Source organism: Aquila chrysaetos, chromosome 7 (genome assembly GCF_900496995.4).
Source record: "Aquila chrysaetos chrysaetos chromosome 7, bAquChr1.4, whole genome shotgun sequence".
Classification (NCBI taxonomy): Eukaryota; Metazoa; Chordata; class Aves; order Accipitriformes; family Accipitridae; genus Aquila; species Aquila chrysaetos.
In genome coordinates this window covers 2,718,072-2,734,770 of record NC_044010.1, presented here as the reverse complement: position 1 = coordinate 2,734,770, position 16,699 = coordinate 2,718,072, and the positions used below count along the sequence as shown (strand labels likewise).

Sequence of the window (16,699 nt, the reverse complement as noted above, 5' to 3'; positions counted from 1 at the left end):
TGAAGACAGGAAAATGGAAACAATAAAAGATTTAGACTTGCCTAAGCCTAAACTAGCCTTTTTCAGAGGCCAGATCACAAGCTTGGATCCCTCTAACTATTCAGACTAACAGTTGTGATAGCTATTTGAACAAAAAACACTGGAATCCCGTCTGCCATCCTGCCTAGGAGTTATCATTTTGAGTATTTCTTTCTCAGGAACACCAAATATTTCCTATCATCTTTTCTTAAATGAGATACAAATTAACCTGTAATGGGGATTCTTACTATTACTGTAAGAGTCTCATCCTTAGCCATTTTAAGAAAATAGCCAAAATCAGGAAAAAATGCAACCATGTACACTAAGCAGTTCTAGAAGAGACTTGCAGTCACTTAGAACGTGCTGGTGGTTCTTCAGAAAGACAAAAATCATAGTCTACAGTTAACGTGCACAAATCCTGTAGTAAAAATATGCCTTGTTTAAAGATATTTTTGGAATTTGTAGACTAGGATGCATCAGTCTTAGAGGTGATATGCAGAGAGAGGCCTTCCAAGAACACGTGCATGCAAAAAAATGTTAAAACAGGTATGAAGACACCCTCCAGAAAGCTAAAAAAATTCATGATACACATGATTCTTTAAAATAAAAACAAACATGCACAGAAGTCCTCATTAAAAAGTTACATTGAGCATGTACCCAGCTGCAGAAGATTTACTGATTCAAAACTGCTAACTGCAATCACTGGAACACCAACATTACCTTTCACATCATTGCCAGAGTCCAGAACCTGAATGAATTCATTCTCCAGCAACCATGCCACACAAGCCTCAATAGGTCCAGTCTGTGCTTTGCCTTGTGCTTTCTCATTTCCCCACTTGCTTTCTTTCAAGCTGGATGCAAGAAGAGTGCAAGAAGCGTAGGTCTGCACATCATCTGGAGTGTCAGCCAGTCCCCCTACTATGATCTGTTGAAGAAAACTACTTGTTCATATTGCCAGAGAAGCAATAGGATGGAACATCACATTGGAGAATCAAAGAGACTGATCCATCGGATATCTAAGTTTTAAAGAACCAGAACAAGAGGGGAACATGAGGCAAAGCAACTGCCAACCTTTAAGGATTTTTCTTGGCAACAAGTTAGACACCTTAGGTAGAAGTAAGAAGACTAAGCTACAGGAAAGAATGAATTATAAAATCTTATTTTGATACTGGACATACACATAGTAGCAATTTAGATTTGAGACTAACCCTAGGCATTTTGCTTATCCAACATTGTGAAATACTTTTAAAATATTAGAACACAAACTGCAATTTTCTGAAGACAAAAAGCAAGCCAGGAAGGAGGAACTCTTGTAAGGCTCTTCAGCATAATGAAGTTTTCTCTTAAGTGTGAATGCTATACCCCATCTTTTTTTTTTTCCTGAGAGTGATTTTTTTGCCCTTAGATTTTGTTCTCATTTTGTTTTTCACATAACTGCTTCTTCCTTTTGAGTCATTTCCATGCCTGTGTCTTCCTTGAGATAGCAAGGTGTTTAGCTAAAAACTTTCTTTCATGGTTTCAATGGATTTTTTTCATGTTATAAAACAACATCACCAGCAAGGAACCTCCATCTTTCAGATAGCCCTTATGTAGAAAAAATGCATTTAGAAATTCCATTGGTCTGCTAAAAATTCAAAAATCTATGGAATCACAACAAGTTCTAAGTACCACAGCAGCTTTCGCAGGACAGTAAGAGTAGTACAGCAAACAAACTGTATTTAAAGAGTCTAAGCTCAGTTCAAGCCCAAAAGCAACTTTGGAAAAGGAGATAAGCTCACCTATGTGGAGTAACACCCTTTTGGTCCTTTTTACTCCTGTAGGAGCCCTACAAAGGAGGGCAGGCTAGAGGGAGTGAATTGGGTACCACACTCATTTGTTCACCAAAAATGTATTTTAAAAATTTCTATCATTTCTGTGCAAAAGAGGTAGATAAGTTGAGGAGGGAAGTAAGGGACCCTACAAGGTTCTACAAATGTCATTATGGCCCAATTCAGTCTACAAAGCCTCTGGGATCAGTAACTTACAAGTATCTCCCAGTTAAGACTGTCAGGTCACACACGAAGTTTAATACACTTATTTCTGCCTGCAGTTTGAGTATATCTAAATGCAAAGGCAAAGCTTAGTAACCCTTGCTTGAGTGTGCTCACATCCTAATCTGCAGCAAGCAGAGACTGAAACATACCAAGCAAAATGCTGAATACTGAAGCAAGCTGGCAGACCCAAGTAATTGTCTTCTGAAGATGCTTGGGTTGACAAGGGAGGAAACAGCAGAAAAAGAAAGTGCACGGAAAATATTTGATGGTGTCACAAAAGAAACCATCCTATAATTACAAGAGTGCAAGCACCATTCTAATCCCTCTCCACATACAGGTGTCCTGTACCTCAAGTATTGCTCTCTTCATGCTAGAAGCAACACCTTCCCCTTCGCTTCTAAGCAAACAACTACAAACAGGCTTCAGAGATCCCTGAAGTAGAGCAGTTCCTTTTGATCTTTCTGAGGGCTTGCAAACTAAAATGCTCTCACCTATAGGAAAAGAAAACAAACAAACAAAAAACATTACATACAGATCATCAAGGACATATTATTGGAATGGAAAACTGTAGATATTTTTGAAAAAGCTGAATTAAAAAAAAAAGAGAAAAAACTTTTCAACCTTGAACAGTGTATATCCGTTGCTATGTAAGAACCCCACAGATGCATAATACTCAAGAACTAAAAGCAGAGCAAACTTCAAAGTTACATTAGGCTGGTCAGGGTCTTGCCAAATCATCTAAGGAGCTTCCATAGCCTCACTTTGCATCTGCTTTGCTGCTGAACTACTCTCGCTTCTTCTTCTGGAATTGACTGGAACTATAATATACAGTGGCATCAATTTTTCTTCTGCACTACATTATTAAACTGAAAAGATTCTCAAAAGCAAGAAGAAAACATAAAAGCTGCACAGCACTTTGACTGTTTAAGTCAACCAGCTTCCACTCCCGAGATTAAATAACACAGATACCAACTTAATTCAGAAATCCAAAGTTATTAATCTAAGTAATTATGCATTCTCTGAAGTTTCCTATATGCATAGATATATATATACACACATAAAATCTGAAGTATCCTGAATGGTACACTGAAGGTACATCTAAACATACCTTACCCTAAAATACTCTATTGGACATTGTTAAATTAATCCCTAACTACTGAAACTCTGTGGGTGACAAAAAAGTTCCCAGAGCCATGAAACAAAAATAAAAATAATGGCCCAATTCCTTTAATGAGATAATAGTACAGACTAGCCACAGAAAATGCAGTGGTCACATAAAAGAGATTTTTTCAACAAAGCCATTACAGAGAAACTAGGTCCCTGGGAGACCTAGCTAGTTAGAAGCTTTGCCAGTTGGCACAGGATAAATGAATTATAGGTAGGACAAGCGTGCCTTTGACTAAGAAGAGAGCATTAGATTTGGATTAGCCATACAGTAAATATCATAATAGGTTTATGATAACTTGTTAAGATTTAAGTGCACATCATCTGGACACCAAGGTAATTTTGGTAGTGGGTATCTTAGTAAGATCCTAGGAATGTTAAGTTATGATAAAAGTGTAGCCATGGTAATGCTACGGTAATTAGCAAATCCAGAGGTAATGAAAACACAACTCCACTTAAATTTAATGAACAGAATAAATACCATAAATTCAGTGTACTTAAGTAACGAAATACAGATTAAACATGATTACATAAATGAATTACAGGATGAAAGACATGCTCAGAGGATGTGTCTCTGGGATTTTTTTATCCTGCCAGGTGAAACTTTTGACATCTGTTGACTGTGTACTTTTGCCAGAGCTGAGAGTACAGAAGATAAACTGCCTGTAAGCATTGTTTCGTGAAATCAAAGCTTATTTTGATTTTAGCAATCAAGAGCATTCACTCATTTCGTATTTGGGTTCTGATGTGACCTACAATTCCCTCTGAAAGCTTTGACTTTTCAGTGTGATAAATCTAACAGAAGATAGGTATCCATCCACTTGACTCTACATTGTCTGACAGTCATTCAAGACTTGGGGGAAACCCTTTCCCAAGATGCCACTGAGAACCTAAAGCCAATAATTGCAACCTAGTAAACATTTTAAAAAAAAAAAGAAAGAAAGAAAAAGGAACTAAGCTGTTCCAAGATCCCTTATTGAACATTTCAGATGAGAGAGGAAGTCTAGGTTAGCATCAGACTAGACAAACACCAGAAGACTCTGGCTATCTAAGCATAAAACTCCATTAAAAGCAAAAAAGGCCCTATTATATTTCTAGGTTTTGTTCAGCTATATTGAACAGCTTTACCTATTTCACCCTGGGAACATGACAGTTTTGATGAATGCAAAAATAATCCAATTTAATTTTCTAAAATGGTGGTTTTAAATTTCCATCAAATCAGGAAAAAAAAAAAAATGTAAAAAATCAAAACCTGAGACAATCAAACACTACAATGTTGGGAAGGAAGGAGGAAATCAACCCAACAGCATTTATCTTCTGTCTGTCAGCTGAATTTCATACCCACATAAGGCATTTTTTCCAGCTGAAGTTGCTGTCCTACAGTCTCCCTACTCTGTGAAAGAGTAGCAGCTGGTAATGTAGCTTTATGTTCTCATCCAAAAGACTCTGTGGAGTGGAAAAAAAATGGTACATTCATGAAGCTCATCAGCATAAAATCAACTGCTTACTGTGCAAAACACAGTCACATCAGAACTGTCAAAAAAAGGGTACTAATTATTGTAACTTGAAGGGGGAAAAAAAAAGAAACTTCAAGGAATAATGTAATTTTACACCTGCCAGCTACACTCAGATGACAAAGTCTGGAAAATTTCAAAATACATCATGCAGCTGCCCTTTTCTTTAACACATAGGGATAGCTCACAGAGATATAGGTCGCAAAACGCACTGTTGCTATGCTACTCCGGCAAAAATAGAAAGTTAAATGTAAGAACAGTCTGCTTACATTGGGTTCCAGCAAGCACCAATCAAACCATCAGTAGGGCAAATCCCACTTCCTGCTTCTCTTGAACTTCTTATTTTCTACTGTGTTTATACTTGTATAATACAATTTTTCCAAATATCATCCATGAAGATAAATTTCCATTGCAAATTAAAATAACAGGCAGGATTATTTTGTTGAACATCAAATCAGTGCCACTGTATGCATGAAGACATCATATTATCCAAGAACTACTGTTCACATTTCCCATATATCTGTCACATTCCTATTTTCAAGATCCATAAAAGTTATGGTTAAGTTTAGTGGAAGTTTAATAAATCCAAATCAGAACTTCAGACAACAGAAAAAGTTTGTCAAATTATGGTTGTAGACTTTAAATGCATTTCTTACATTTTAGGTCTGTCCAGTGAGAATTTACTGTAAATTTTCTCACTGAAAGTGTAAACACTTTCGTAAACTGACCATGTATCACAGAAGTAAGGCAAATGAACAACACAGCCTTAGAAGCTAACAATAACTGAAAGGAGTAAATAGCCCCTTCCTGAAGTAACTGACACGTAAATACCAAAGTAAGTCTCATGCGGTGAAAAGAATCCCCTGGGAATTACAATTTTTACGCCATTAATACCAAACAAATTCATCTTGATTAACTTAATCATACTGAATACCAAAGGAATTCATCATGATTAGTCACTAATTGCGAAGCACTGCCCTGGATTTAATCAGGTTAACACTGTTCTTAGAGAATATTAATAAAGCCTCTGCTTACCCTCTGTGTCTACTCCTTTCCTGCCAGCCCTTCCAGCCATCTGCTTGTAAGCAAGAATGTCCAGCAGTTTGCCACCAAACATGGGAGTTCGTATAATTACCCGGCGTGCAGGCAAATTCACTCCAGATGAGAGCGTGGAGGTTGCTGCTAGGACTCTAATCAAGCCCTGGCGAAAGGCTCCTTCAATGATGTCCCGTTCTTCAAAAGTAAGACCTGAGGAGAGATGACTTTTAGTGAACCTAGTAATGCTGAGACTGCATTTAAGAGCTAATAATGTTACTGTCAAGCAAGAGGAAGAACAAACAAATTCAATGAACATTCAGCATTCAGTGTTAGGAACTAGACTCACAACCCTACCTCAGTTAAATTCTTTCAAACCGTAAGCGAAGCAAACTTTCATCATTAAGTTTTCATCATTCAGTTGACAGTAATAGTTATAAACTACCTTTTCTAAGGTGCTTGTACACATTGTAGCAAGATGAACAACTATTTACTACATATCTACAAGTACTGCAAGTAAATAAGTAAAGAAAGAAATAAAATAAAAAGAAGAAAACTGGATGTAACAAACACAGTAAGGAACTGGGATTTAGTCATTTACAGTCCTGACCCTGGAATCCTTCTTCATTATTTCCAGTCTAGGTTACAGGTCTAATACATATCTTTCTATGTTTCCTTGAGGGCTTCAGGCCAATTTTATTCTTGAGAAAGAAATTCACACTCTATAAGCATTAATTATTTCCCCTACATATTCAATGCCATAGCTACTGTTCTCTCTTCCAGAGGCAATGCTTTCTCTCAGTGGATCAACAGGTGACATACACTATTACCTACTTAAAGAAATAAAAGATCTAGCCAGAAGCGTTTGTGGCACATGCTCCTTTTATTTTTATTTTCATTGTTATACTTCTTCTATTTACTCATCTATTTCAGTACTAAGTTGAGGAAAATTGCTCTGAAATACTCTGGCAGCTTTAGAGACAACTTGAAAATGCTTGGGCTGCAAATCACCTGATTTTTCAGCCATTTCACAAAAAAAAAAAAATAGGTTGTACTTAAAAAGTTGCTGTTATCCAACAGAACAGAGAGAAGATTTATCATAACAATTTGTGAATTAAAATCTTCTGCCATAATAAAAGAATTTCAAGTTTACCTCTAACCATGAGATTCTCAAAGCATTTTAATTCAGTCATAAGCTACAGAAGGCTTCAAAAAGTAACTGGTAAATTGCTGGTAACTACAACAAAAAGAACCCATATGACTTGACCATTACAGAATTCAAGACCAAGATATTCAGGAATACCTGCATGATGAAATGCCACTCCCCATGGCAGAGTACGCTGGAGCACAGAGTCCAGGCCTGAGATAGAACGCTTTAGCTGATCCAGAACCTCATCAATCCCTTCTCTGTCCACAACAACAGGGGCAAGGGCTGAGTTTTTTGCAGAACCTTGAGAGAGACAATATTTTTATAGCTTCTACTAAAATTAATTTTCATTAAAGGCACTGTGCATACTACAGTCTTCTATTAACTACTTTTCTCTTACTCTCAGTCTGTTGCAAACTGTAGAATTCCCTGGCAATGATGTCTGCTAGCTTCTCACACCAGTTCTTGGATGGACAGAAAAGCAGGACTGAGTGGCCATCACAAACGGTCTCATAACACAGGCTCACAACATGATCTTCATCTCCCTGAATTAAGACAAAATATTTTCAATGCACTCTCAACACTGAATGGGGTTTGCAAATGCTGTCATTCTTCTGCGTGACAGTAGGAATCTTCTACTTCAAGTCAGAAAGAGGAGCAAACAAAGATGCAGCACTGTTATCTTCGTTTCTGTCTTGCTTTAGAAAGTCCAAACACAAGTATGACCACATTGTTGAGGACAGCCCTAGACCTAACCATGAATAAATCTAAGGCTTTACATCTTGTTTTCATAAATCTGTTTCTGAATGAAGGCCACACAGTGCACAAAAAAAATCACTGCAACCTCCACGTCATGGCTAACAGCAGTGGGGAAGAACTAGGAAGAGCCCCAAGGGAAAACATGCCTCTACAGTAACTAAGGAAGACTTATCAGCTGGGATGTCTGAACTAAAAGCATGAGATGTAGTAATCAGCATCCCCAATAAGATGCACCCAGCAAGCACTGCTGACCAAAGACTGCAAGTGTTCAGAGCACAGTGGAAGGCTTTTATGGATGCTTATATAGGTGTGCACGCAAAACCCTACTGTTTACAGCTTGCCTTTTTGGTTTTAAGATCCTAAGAGAGTTCCTGCAACTGATCTGTTTTGCTTGGTTAAGCCAGATTCTCTTCCACCAAGCAGGCCAAAGGAGGAAGAGAAAAAAGGTAGGCATACAGTAAGAAATAAAAAGTACTGAAATGCAAATGAAAACAGGGGAGCAATGGCAGGAACTGCATATACACATCCAAAGCTCAGTAAGGATTCAGCCAAATTCAGCAGAAGTGGTGAGGTCATCAAGTTCCCTTTCCTAGTGCTGCTTGAGGTACAGAACAGAAGTCTGAAAGTCCAGTGATAGATTTCAAGCCCAAGAGCATCACCTGGTCTTACAAAATAAACCAACTCCCATAAACTGTTGAGTCATAAGCCTACTTTAGCTCTTTCTCTCACTTAATTTATTACCTATCCAAAGCAACCACTTCAAAAAATACCCAGAAAAGGAGATGCAACATCAGCTTCTCAGTATGACCACATAAAAGCAAGCTTCTAGATATTCTTGTCACAGACATTTCCTTTTGTTTCTAGAATCCTTTTTCTTTGCTGTGCCACCATGCTACTGATAACAGAACGTTTGCACACAAGGAGAACTGGCTGCAAAGTATTCCAAAATATTGCCAGCATTCAGCCCATATTGTCCAACTACTACACTAGTATTACACAGAGCAGTTGAAAGGACTGGACCCTTCAAAGACTCCACAAGAAAGGAACCTACAAGTAGGAAGTGCAAATTTCCCACTGCTACCCATTTGGTTCTTCCAAATCATAATAGTACGTTACCCTTAACTTTTCATACCCTTTTCAAGTGCACAAAAGTACTAAATACTGATAACAGATTCAGAAGAATCAGGATGGACATCTGCCTTCTAATCAGTGACAAAATTAGATCATTTAGCAGTTTAACATAAGCAGGTTCAATACCACATTTTAATGCAAATATATTCTCCCAATGATTAATGCAAATTCCTTGGCATAACTAGGAAATATTTACCTTCATTTATGAAAAGTCAACTAGATTCCAGGACACAAGATAGAGTAGTGGGTAAGGAGAGAATCAAGCTCTTCATACCTGTCAAGTGCTCAGAAACAAGACAGCTGCAAAGTCAACTTTGTCTTCAAGTCTGATTCAAGAAACTTTAAGAACTTCATGAGTGTGTTTTGGTCTGTTTTTTGTTTAAATCAGTAGAAGACAAAAAAAAATTTGTCCTTAGTTTAAGCATATAATCTATGAAGTAAACAATGAAGTCGGGAATGTCATCTATTAAAAACAAAAATTAAAAACATACCAGTAGCTGTCTTTTTAACTTTAGCTGTACAAAAGGGGTTAACCCAAAGCCACTGCTCAGAGTTTTGTTACCTTTAGTTGAAGCTTGGGCTGGAATTCTCGCACTAAATTCATGGATGAGTCATAAATGTTGCTGCCAATTTTCACCCATTCCTTGAGGGGCACAGGACGAAAATCCGTACAGTATAGCTCTGCATCTAACCATGAGGCTAGGAGTCCCAAGTTAGGGAGAGTAGCACTCATGCCTATTATCTGTATCCCACCAAAACCGGGACTGGTTACCTTCACCTGTCTGGAAGCGGTTAAAAGAAAATGAAGGTTAGTGACAAGACAGGCTACTGTTCTGGAAAACAGGATTCAGAAAAACTAACTCAGTCTACTTCCTTCTGGAGTCTAAAGTGCAAAGGTATTTTTTTTCAACTTCTTGAAAAAGAAAAAAGCCATACTCTACTTTTAGCAAACACAATGTCGGGTTATGCACTGATAACAAGATAATTCAACTTTTTATCATTTTGAACATAAACTTTAAGCTTCTTTAGGTAACAACAGCCATAAACTGACTACATATTTGGAGAAACTGAAAACAAATAAATAAATCAACTTTTTCCTTGCCATTAACAAAAACAGGGAAATAAAGAAATGGTCTAGTCTCCCCTGCAGTCTTTCAAAGCTTAAATGCCTTAATTGAAACACTTCCATTTGTCTCAATTTCAGGACAAATAATACTAGACTAAGGTCTTCCTAGAGCTGGGAACCAAAGCCCTTAGTTCAGCAAAGAAGAAAGCAGCTTCAGTTCTCAAAGTGCTGAACAGCAGCTTCCACTAAAGGCAGTGAGAAGTAATGGGCTCTTAACAGACCTGAAAACACAAACCATTAATTTAGATACCCAAATGTATATTTTAATTCAGGCTTTTACATCCACACAATAGGAGAATTTTTATGCTTCTAAGCCTATGTTTAAAAACTACTCATTTGCATTGCACTGAGCCACAAATTGAGACTTTAAAAAATAAAAAGGTCTGACAAATCAATGTGAGCTCAGAAACAGCCAGAACCTTCTTAGAAGATCCTGGTAATCTTGGCAAAGACAAGACAGAGGAAACAACACTGCCCAGAAGCTAAAGTAAAAAAGGCCAGTCACAGACGAGACAGAAATAAGGAAGATGTGGAGAGGCAGACTTTCTCTTATCCAAGCTCTTCAAGCATTTGCTAGTACAGCTCCGCCATCTAGGTTGCAGATTTCTCCCCCTAAAGCAGCTTTTGACCTTCAAGGATTAAAAACGTTCCAGCTCCACAGCACACTCTTTGTCTGGGGAAGAGAAAAATCTGCTGCAGAATTTTGTCTGGGTCTGCAAAAGCCTCGCAGAGAAGCAAGGGCACCCATGCTGGCAACAGCCATCAGAGAACATTCTCTTGGTGTGAAGACACAGCCTTATACTTCAGTGGGACATCCAGCTAACCACGTAAAAAGCTCTTAAAAGCACTGGTCATTCTGATAATCGGTCCAACTGGACAGCGTTCAAAGAATTTGGATAAAGGGGGTCCCACTAAATAACAGAAAAAAAAGCACCACAGACTTGGGTGGACATCTGAGAGAAAATGTGGTCTTTGGGCATCTCAAGTGGATTCCAAAACAAAAATAGCAGCCACTTCCTTCATGTCAGAAAGTGGTACGGGGAGCCACTGTCAACCTGACCATGATGGAGAGATGGAGAATCTGGGCCCTAGTGCCTATATGGTGAAGGCTTAAGTATTGCATCTTCCCAGGAACATTCCTTGATGCATCTGTCCCCTTTTCCCCCTGACAAATGTTTTCTCCTTCCTGCTTCTTCAATGCAAGGGAGGAAAGCAGAGAGTAGACCCGCACCTGTGCTGCAGCTACACGATAAGCCAAGGTAAAAGGAGTGGCCAAGCCACTCACACTGCTCTGAAGTGTACTGGCTTCCAGGACTTGTGGGGAGAACATGAGAAAAAGTCAGAGGTGATTAGACCCAGAACACTGCTGGATCCTGGAAATCAGGATGGGAAATACTGGCTAAAACATCTGGCGGAGAGCCAATGTAGAAATGGGAGTTCCCCCAGAACTAAATATGTAGTCTGTGCTTAGCCCAGCACTGGTATGACTCACGAGACAGGAAGCAGCAGAGAAAACTGGCAAAATCTGGCCTTTGGTGCTAAGGGAACAGTTGATTTTGACTCTTCTCTCAGCACCACCAATAAAGATTAAGAATATCAATACACAATCTCCTCCATTTGCCTTTGCCTGTGTTCAGGCACTATGGAGCTGCTGGACAGCTTGGTGCTGGGGATCTAGATACTGAATTCTTAGAAGCCTCTAAAGCTCTTCTGAAACATCTAATCTGTTCCCCAGTGTCCAATCAGTTGTGCTAAAGGCAAGAAACCATGCAACCACTAGGCTGTCAGATGTTATAAGCAAAACCACAGATCACCCTGAGCAGCGCTAACTAAGCAGGCTACTGGCACATCCTCTTACGTCTTCTGATCAATTCACCATTGACAAGTTAACAGCATGCCCACTCTTCCACAATACCTGAACATTTTGTTAGGATAAACAGCCCATTCCATGAAACACTGAAAAATTAAGCAAGGCCAGTCCGCTAGCAAAAACATTAAAAGAAATCCAAAGGTTTTAAAAAAATTTAAATAGGCTAAAAAAGTAAATGAAAGCTTCAGCCTTATTTCTTTTCCTGAGAGAATGAATCCCATGGTAGCACACAAATTGAAAACCATGAGGAAAAGAGGTTTTGACTACAACAGCAGGCCCCTGAGAGGTGGTATGATAAGACCTTAATAACTAAAATAGTCTAGGTCATCAGTCTCATAAAAACCCTGGAGCTAACCCAAATTTCCAGTCACCCAGAGAACAAAACATTTAGAGCCATCCATAATTTAGCATTAAAAGATCAACATCCTGGTCTACCCACCGTTTTGGAGCCTTCTTTGTAACGTATCTAACTTTGGTCAGAAGGAGTTCTAGCAGATATCCTCGACGAGAGTCTCCCAGCATGTGCAATTCATCCACAACCACCACTCCTGACAAAGAGAAGCACTCAGGTTATATCTGACAAAACCCCAAACTGAGAATAGATGGCCTTGATCCTTTCATATCCACATGATGAACTGAAATTTATACTTGCAAATCCAGCTGCGCTTACCAACAGCACTATGGCTTCCTTCTGTCACTGATGCTTCTGAGACACACAAATCATGACCAATGTCATGACATTTCAAACCCCCCACAACATCACACACACACAATCAGCTTTTAAAAAAATAAATAGATTGACTTGTTTGTCTGGCCACCACACAAAACAGCATTGCAGCATCTATACTGTAACCTCTCTGCAAGTAAAAAAACCCAGGCTTCAGAGTGTCTGCAAAGGAACATTCCAGCACCCAGATGAGCTAGACAAAAGCTCTGTTGACATCACTGTCTTAGTTAAAAACATCACTCCTTACTAATGCAGTAATGTCAGAAAAAAACCCTAGAGCAGATGCAATTTCACTGGCATACCCTGCTTCCTATTGTATCTTTTCTCACTAACCAAACCTGGAATAAGCTCTACTATTTAGCTTTGGCTTCCTAATGAAAAAAACAAAACCAACTTACATGACTGCTCTGTTGTCATCCTACCTCCTGCAAATGATTTTTTAATCTATTAGCCACCTCCATCAAATTTGTAAGATGTGTAGAAATACTGAAAAGAATAATGTCTAAACAGCTTTCTGAATATCAGCAGCTGGAGACAACAGACCAGATTAGGGTCTCCGCTGAGGAGAAAACAGAGCCACTACAACTTGGCCACCCAGCGCACCTCCTGCACACATCCCAACTAGCAGCAGTATGTACCCTTTCTGGCCAGCTGACAGGGTCACAGGGACATGGAAGAGGCTGAAGGAAGGTTAAACAAGAAAAGCAGGGCACAGGGGACACAAGCTTTCGTTAGTTCTGCTGCTGTGGAATTTTTTTTCCTCTTTGGTGCAGCTATGTAATATCTTACTGGTACAGCTAAAATAGCAGGAGCTTAAGGGCAAATGTGACCTTATATTATCTGTTTCAATGCTATTTTTCCTTCTCCTTTTTTTTTTTCTCTCCTTCCTACGTATGTTCCTTCTCTCTCCGTCTGTTTTCTCCCCCCTTCTCTTTCAAGCCACTTAAGTTTGAAAAGAGTGCTACACTGCTTCATAAGCCTCTTTTACAAACTCCCACCCATCCAGCTCCTCTGTCTTCCTGTACTTCCTCTATTCTGTGCTGGCTTGTAAAAAATGGTATTTCGTTGGTCACCAAATACATATTTATTCAGCTACCAGAAAAAGCTTCTTCCTGCTTCCCCATACAACAGTCTGTCTGAATTCTTCCAGCAGCTGAGACAGGACAGTGTAATCAGATATCTACCAAAGTAAAATTCATACAAGTTACCTTTCCAGTCTTTGTGCCAAGCAGCAGCACATTTTGCTTCCTGAAATGAAGAATAGAACACTAGTGGTACCTACAGGCCAAAGCACAGGGAATGCCACTGTATGTCGTACGGGCCACTTGTTCTATACCTTCTGCTGCTACTCAGCTATAATACATATTCAAACCCACGCTAAACCTGTGTACTGTATTGCCCTGGCAGTCTGCAAGCTGGTGAGACCTGACTATCGCACATGCACAGTGCTCTCCTCTATTCAGGCAGTACTTAGAACACACCCACTGGGATAACACAGCAGGAGCAATCAGGCAACCAGTACCTTTCCCAATGCCATCCTCATCTTAAAATGGAATTGCAGCCAAGGAGAACTACAGGTCCCAGCATGCAATGGTATTTTCTACTGAACAACAAGCTCAGCGGTGTAAGTGGGGCCAGAATTTTGTTATACTGCACTGCTACTGAAAATGAGGCTAGCCTTATTCTCCTATTTCTGTCTGCAAATTAGGTATGTGCATAGAAGACTCCTGAAAAAAACCTACTAAAAAGTACCCGAGAGCTGTCACACATGTTTACTCTGGAATAATTAGGCTGCTTTCAGTCCACATCCTGTTTAAAACTAAAAAGTTCTGAATGACAGGCAAGGAGGATTTGATTATTTTTTTTCTTTAAATACAATTAAACCAGTAATTTTTTAATTTCAAGTTTAAATTAAGAAAAGAAACAAGTATCACAACAGCATATTACAAATCCATTCCCAGCTGACACATTGAGAAAGCGTCAGATTCTTCTCTAATCTGCTTTCCCAAAAATTTCTTTAGCATCAGTGACAAGGGGCTGAACAAGAGGAATATCATCTCCTGTGTACCTGGATGTTCAAAACTGACACACATTATATAATAATTAGCAACACAAAATTGCTTTTAACTGCTTCATACAGCAAAGAGAGCTCTGCCAGGCAGAGGATTTGAGTTTCTCTCAACAATTTCCAAAGGCAACGTGAGCTATCAGCAGGGGGTTGACATCAACAAAAGGAACAGCTCAAGCTTGAGATGGAATCCAGCCAGAATTGCAGTCATCTCCCAATAACTCATCTCAAAAGATAAAACACCCTCATTATGAACTGGTCTAAATTTAGAATTAATTAGAAGACGAGGTACAATCTTGCAGTTTCAGACAAGCTTGCTTTAGGTGACAGTTAAACTGGCATTTTCAGCTCATGTCCATGTTTTGCAGCTTTTATGAAAATTTATCTCCAAATAGAAATTTTGTCAATTTCTTACTTTAAAGATGATTTTTAAATTTAATTTCATTTAAAACTTAATTTCAGATAAGCATATAAAGAAAAAAAGATATTTTTACCCTTCTTTCAGTTATATGGTCATATTGGGGCACAAGGGAAATGGAAGGTTTCAGCAGAGGTGTTTTCAAATGGAGAGAGAAAAACATGATGCTTTTAAGGAGGTATTGAAGTTGAGGATACATATTCAAACTCGAATCTTGTAATCGCTTGGCTGGTTATATGACTCTTCTCAGGTACATTCATCTTAGATAGCACAACAAAATGTAGGGATGGAATGGAGGTACCAACCAAAGGGATTTGGCGTATCTCTAGCTTCTGAAAGATGATATCATTAAACAATACATTTTAGTATACTGAGTATGCTTCCAAGGCACCCAAGCCAACATAAATATGGACATCATGATGCCACTCTCTGCCTTATGTTGGCAGTACAGCTTGTACAGTGTGCTGACCTAGGATCAAACCACCCCTATTTAAAACAAACAAAAAAAACCCTGAAGTAGCCATATATTGAAGTAACCAATGGCATGATCACCAGTTCTCTTACAAGGGAAGGGGTGAAGAGGTACATTCAAGAATCGGGCTGGTCTGCAGAAGCCTCAATATGAATGAGCTTAAAACGCTGCACAACCACGTTCATCCACTCATCTTCCAGCCCACTGGCAGTCTAAAGCATTCATGGTGATCCAGCCTCTATAGACCCAGGTATGAATGTGTTATCCCATGATCTCACACTCTGAAAAAACCTGCAAGGCTTTATTTCCCTTATTCTCTCTTGTGTTTAAAAAACTCTTCTGGTCTACAATGCTGCAGAATATTATGACACCAGATGCACATGGAACAGCAGTTTCATAGGTGGAGGTCTTGGAGCAGCTTGATACTCATCTCATTTTCCAATTTTTATATTCTTAAAATAGCAACCAGCTATGTTACAGGCCAGAGTGAATATAGGAAGGATTACTGTATAAAATATAATTGGTATAGCTTTACTGAGCAGGGAAACAAAGAGAACAAACTTCTGACTGGACTAGGAGAAAACATCTCTCTCCAAGTGCGCACTGGAAACACAGGGCTTCTTCAGGTTTTATATCTCCTCCCAAACACTAACTGAATACTACCATTATCTAGTGGCCATCAGGGCCATGGTGACCCAGAAGTCTACATTACAAGGACAGAGGGCTTTTGAGTAAACCACAAGGAGAAATGAATGTCACAGCCCTCCTAGTCACCATTCCTACCCAGAGGAGCTCTATGTATTCATTCCACTTATTTGGACCCAGATGAGCACCAAACACAATTCCTCCTCTTTCTTGAGCTAAGTGAAGATAAACCATGGATGCCACAATCCCTGTCCAAAACAAATGAACATACATACATTCTTGAACTCAAACATATCCCAGACCTTTAATTCAACTTCATTAATTAGAAGACATTTTCTAGCTATGGGAATCACTGCTTCCTGCAGCTAATCACTGTCCATGGATTTTCATCCATGTGAGACAAACTAAAACCTGCAGCTTCTACCTACTGACCCCAGCTGCTGAGCTACATAGAATAATCCTGACTGCCTTCCTAAATCCAAATCAGAGGTGCTCTGGAAGAAGAAAAATTGCTCAATTTTCCTATATGGCATGTCTGTCACATACATAACTGAGCAAATTCAAAGTATCCC

General features: G+C 39.1%; 1 protein-coding gene across 6 annotated transcripts in view; it reads right to left on the bottom strand.

Moving 5' to 3' along the window:
* POLQ (DNA polymerase theta) overlaps positions 1-16,699 on the bottom strand; it is a 54,265-nt gene that overhangs the window by 31,593 nt on the left and 5,973 nt on the right. For 4 of the 6 annotated variants that reach the window (XM_030019689.1, XM_030019688.1, XM_041124788.1 and 1 more), the window contains exons 5-11: positions 12,237-12,345; positions 9,364-9,583; positions 7,312-7,456; positions 7,068-7,214; positions 5,765-5,977; positions 2,400-2,542; positions 739-943 (exon numbers count right to left, since the gene is read on the bottom strand). In XM_030019689.1, the coding sequence (XP_029875549.1) occupies positions 739-943; positions 2,400-2,542; positions 5,765-5,977; positions 7,068-7,214; positions 7,312-7,456; positions 9,364-9,583; positions 12,237-12,345 (1,182 nt within the window). Of the gene's footprint in view, positions 1-738; positions 944-2,399; positions 2,543-4,556; positions 4,662-5,764; positions 5,978-7,067; positions 7,215-7,311; positions 7,457-9,363; positions 9,584-12,236; positions 12,346-16,699 lie in introns of those variants that run through there. The other 2 variants (XM_041124789.1, XM_041124790.1) reach the window with 2 other exon arrangements.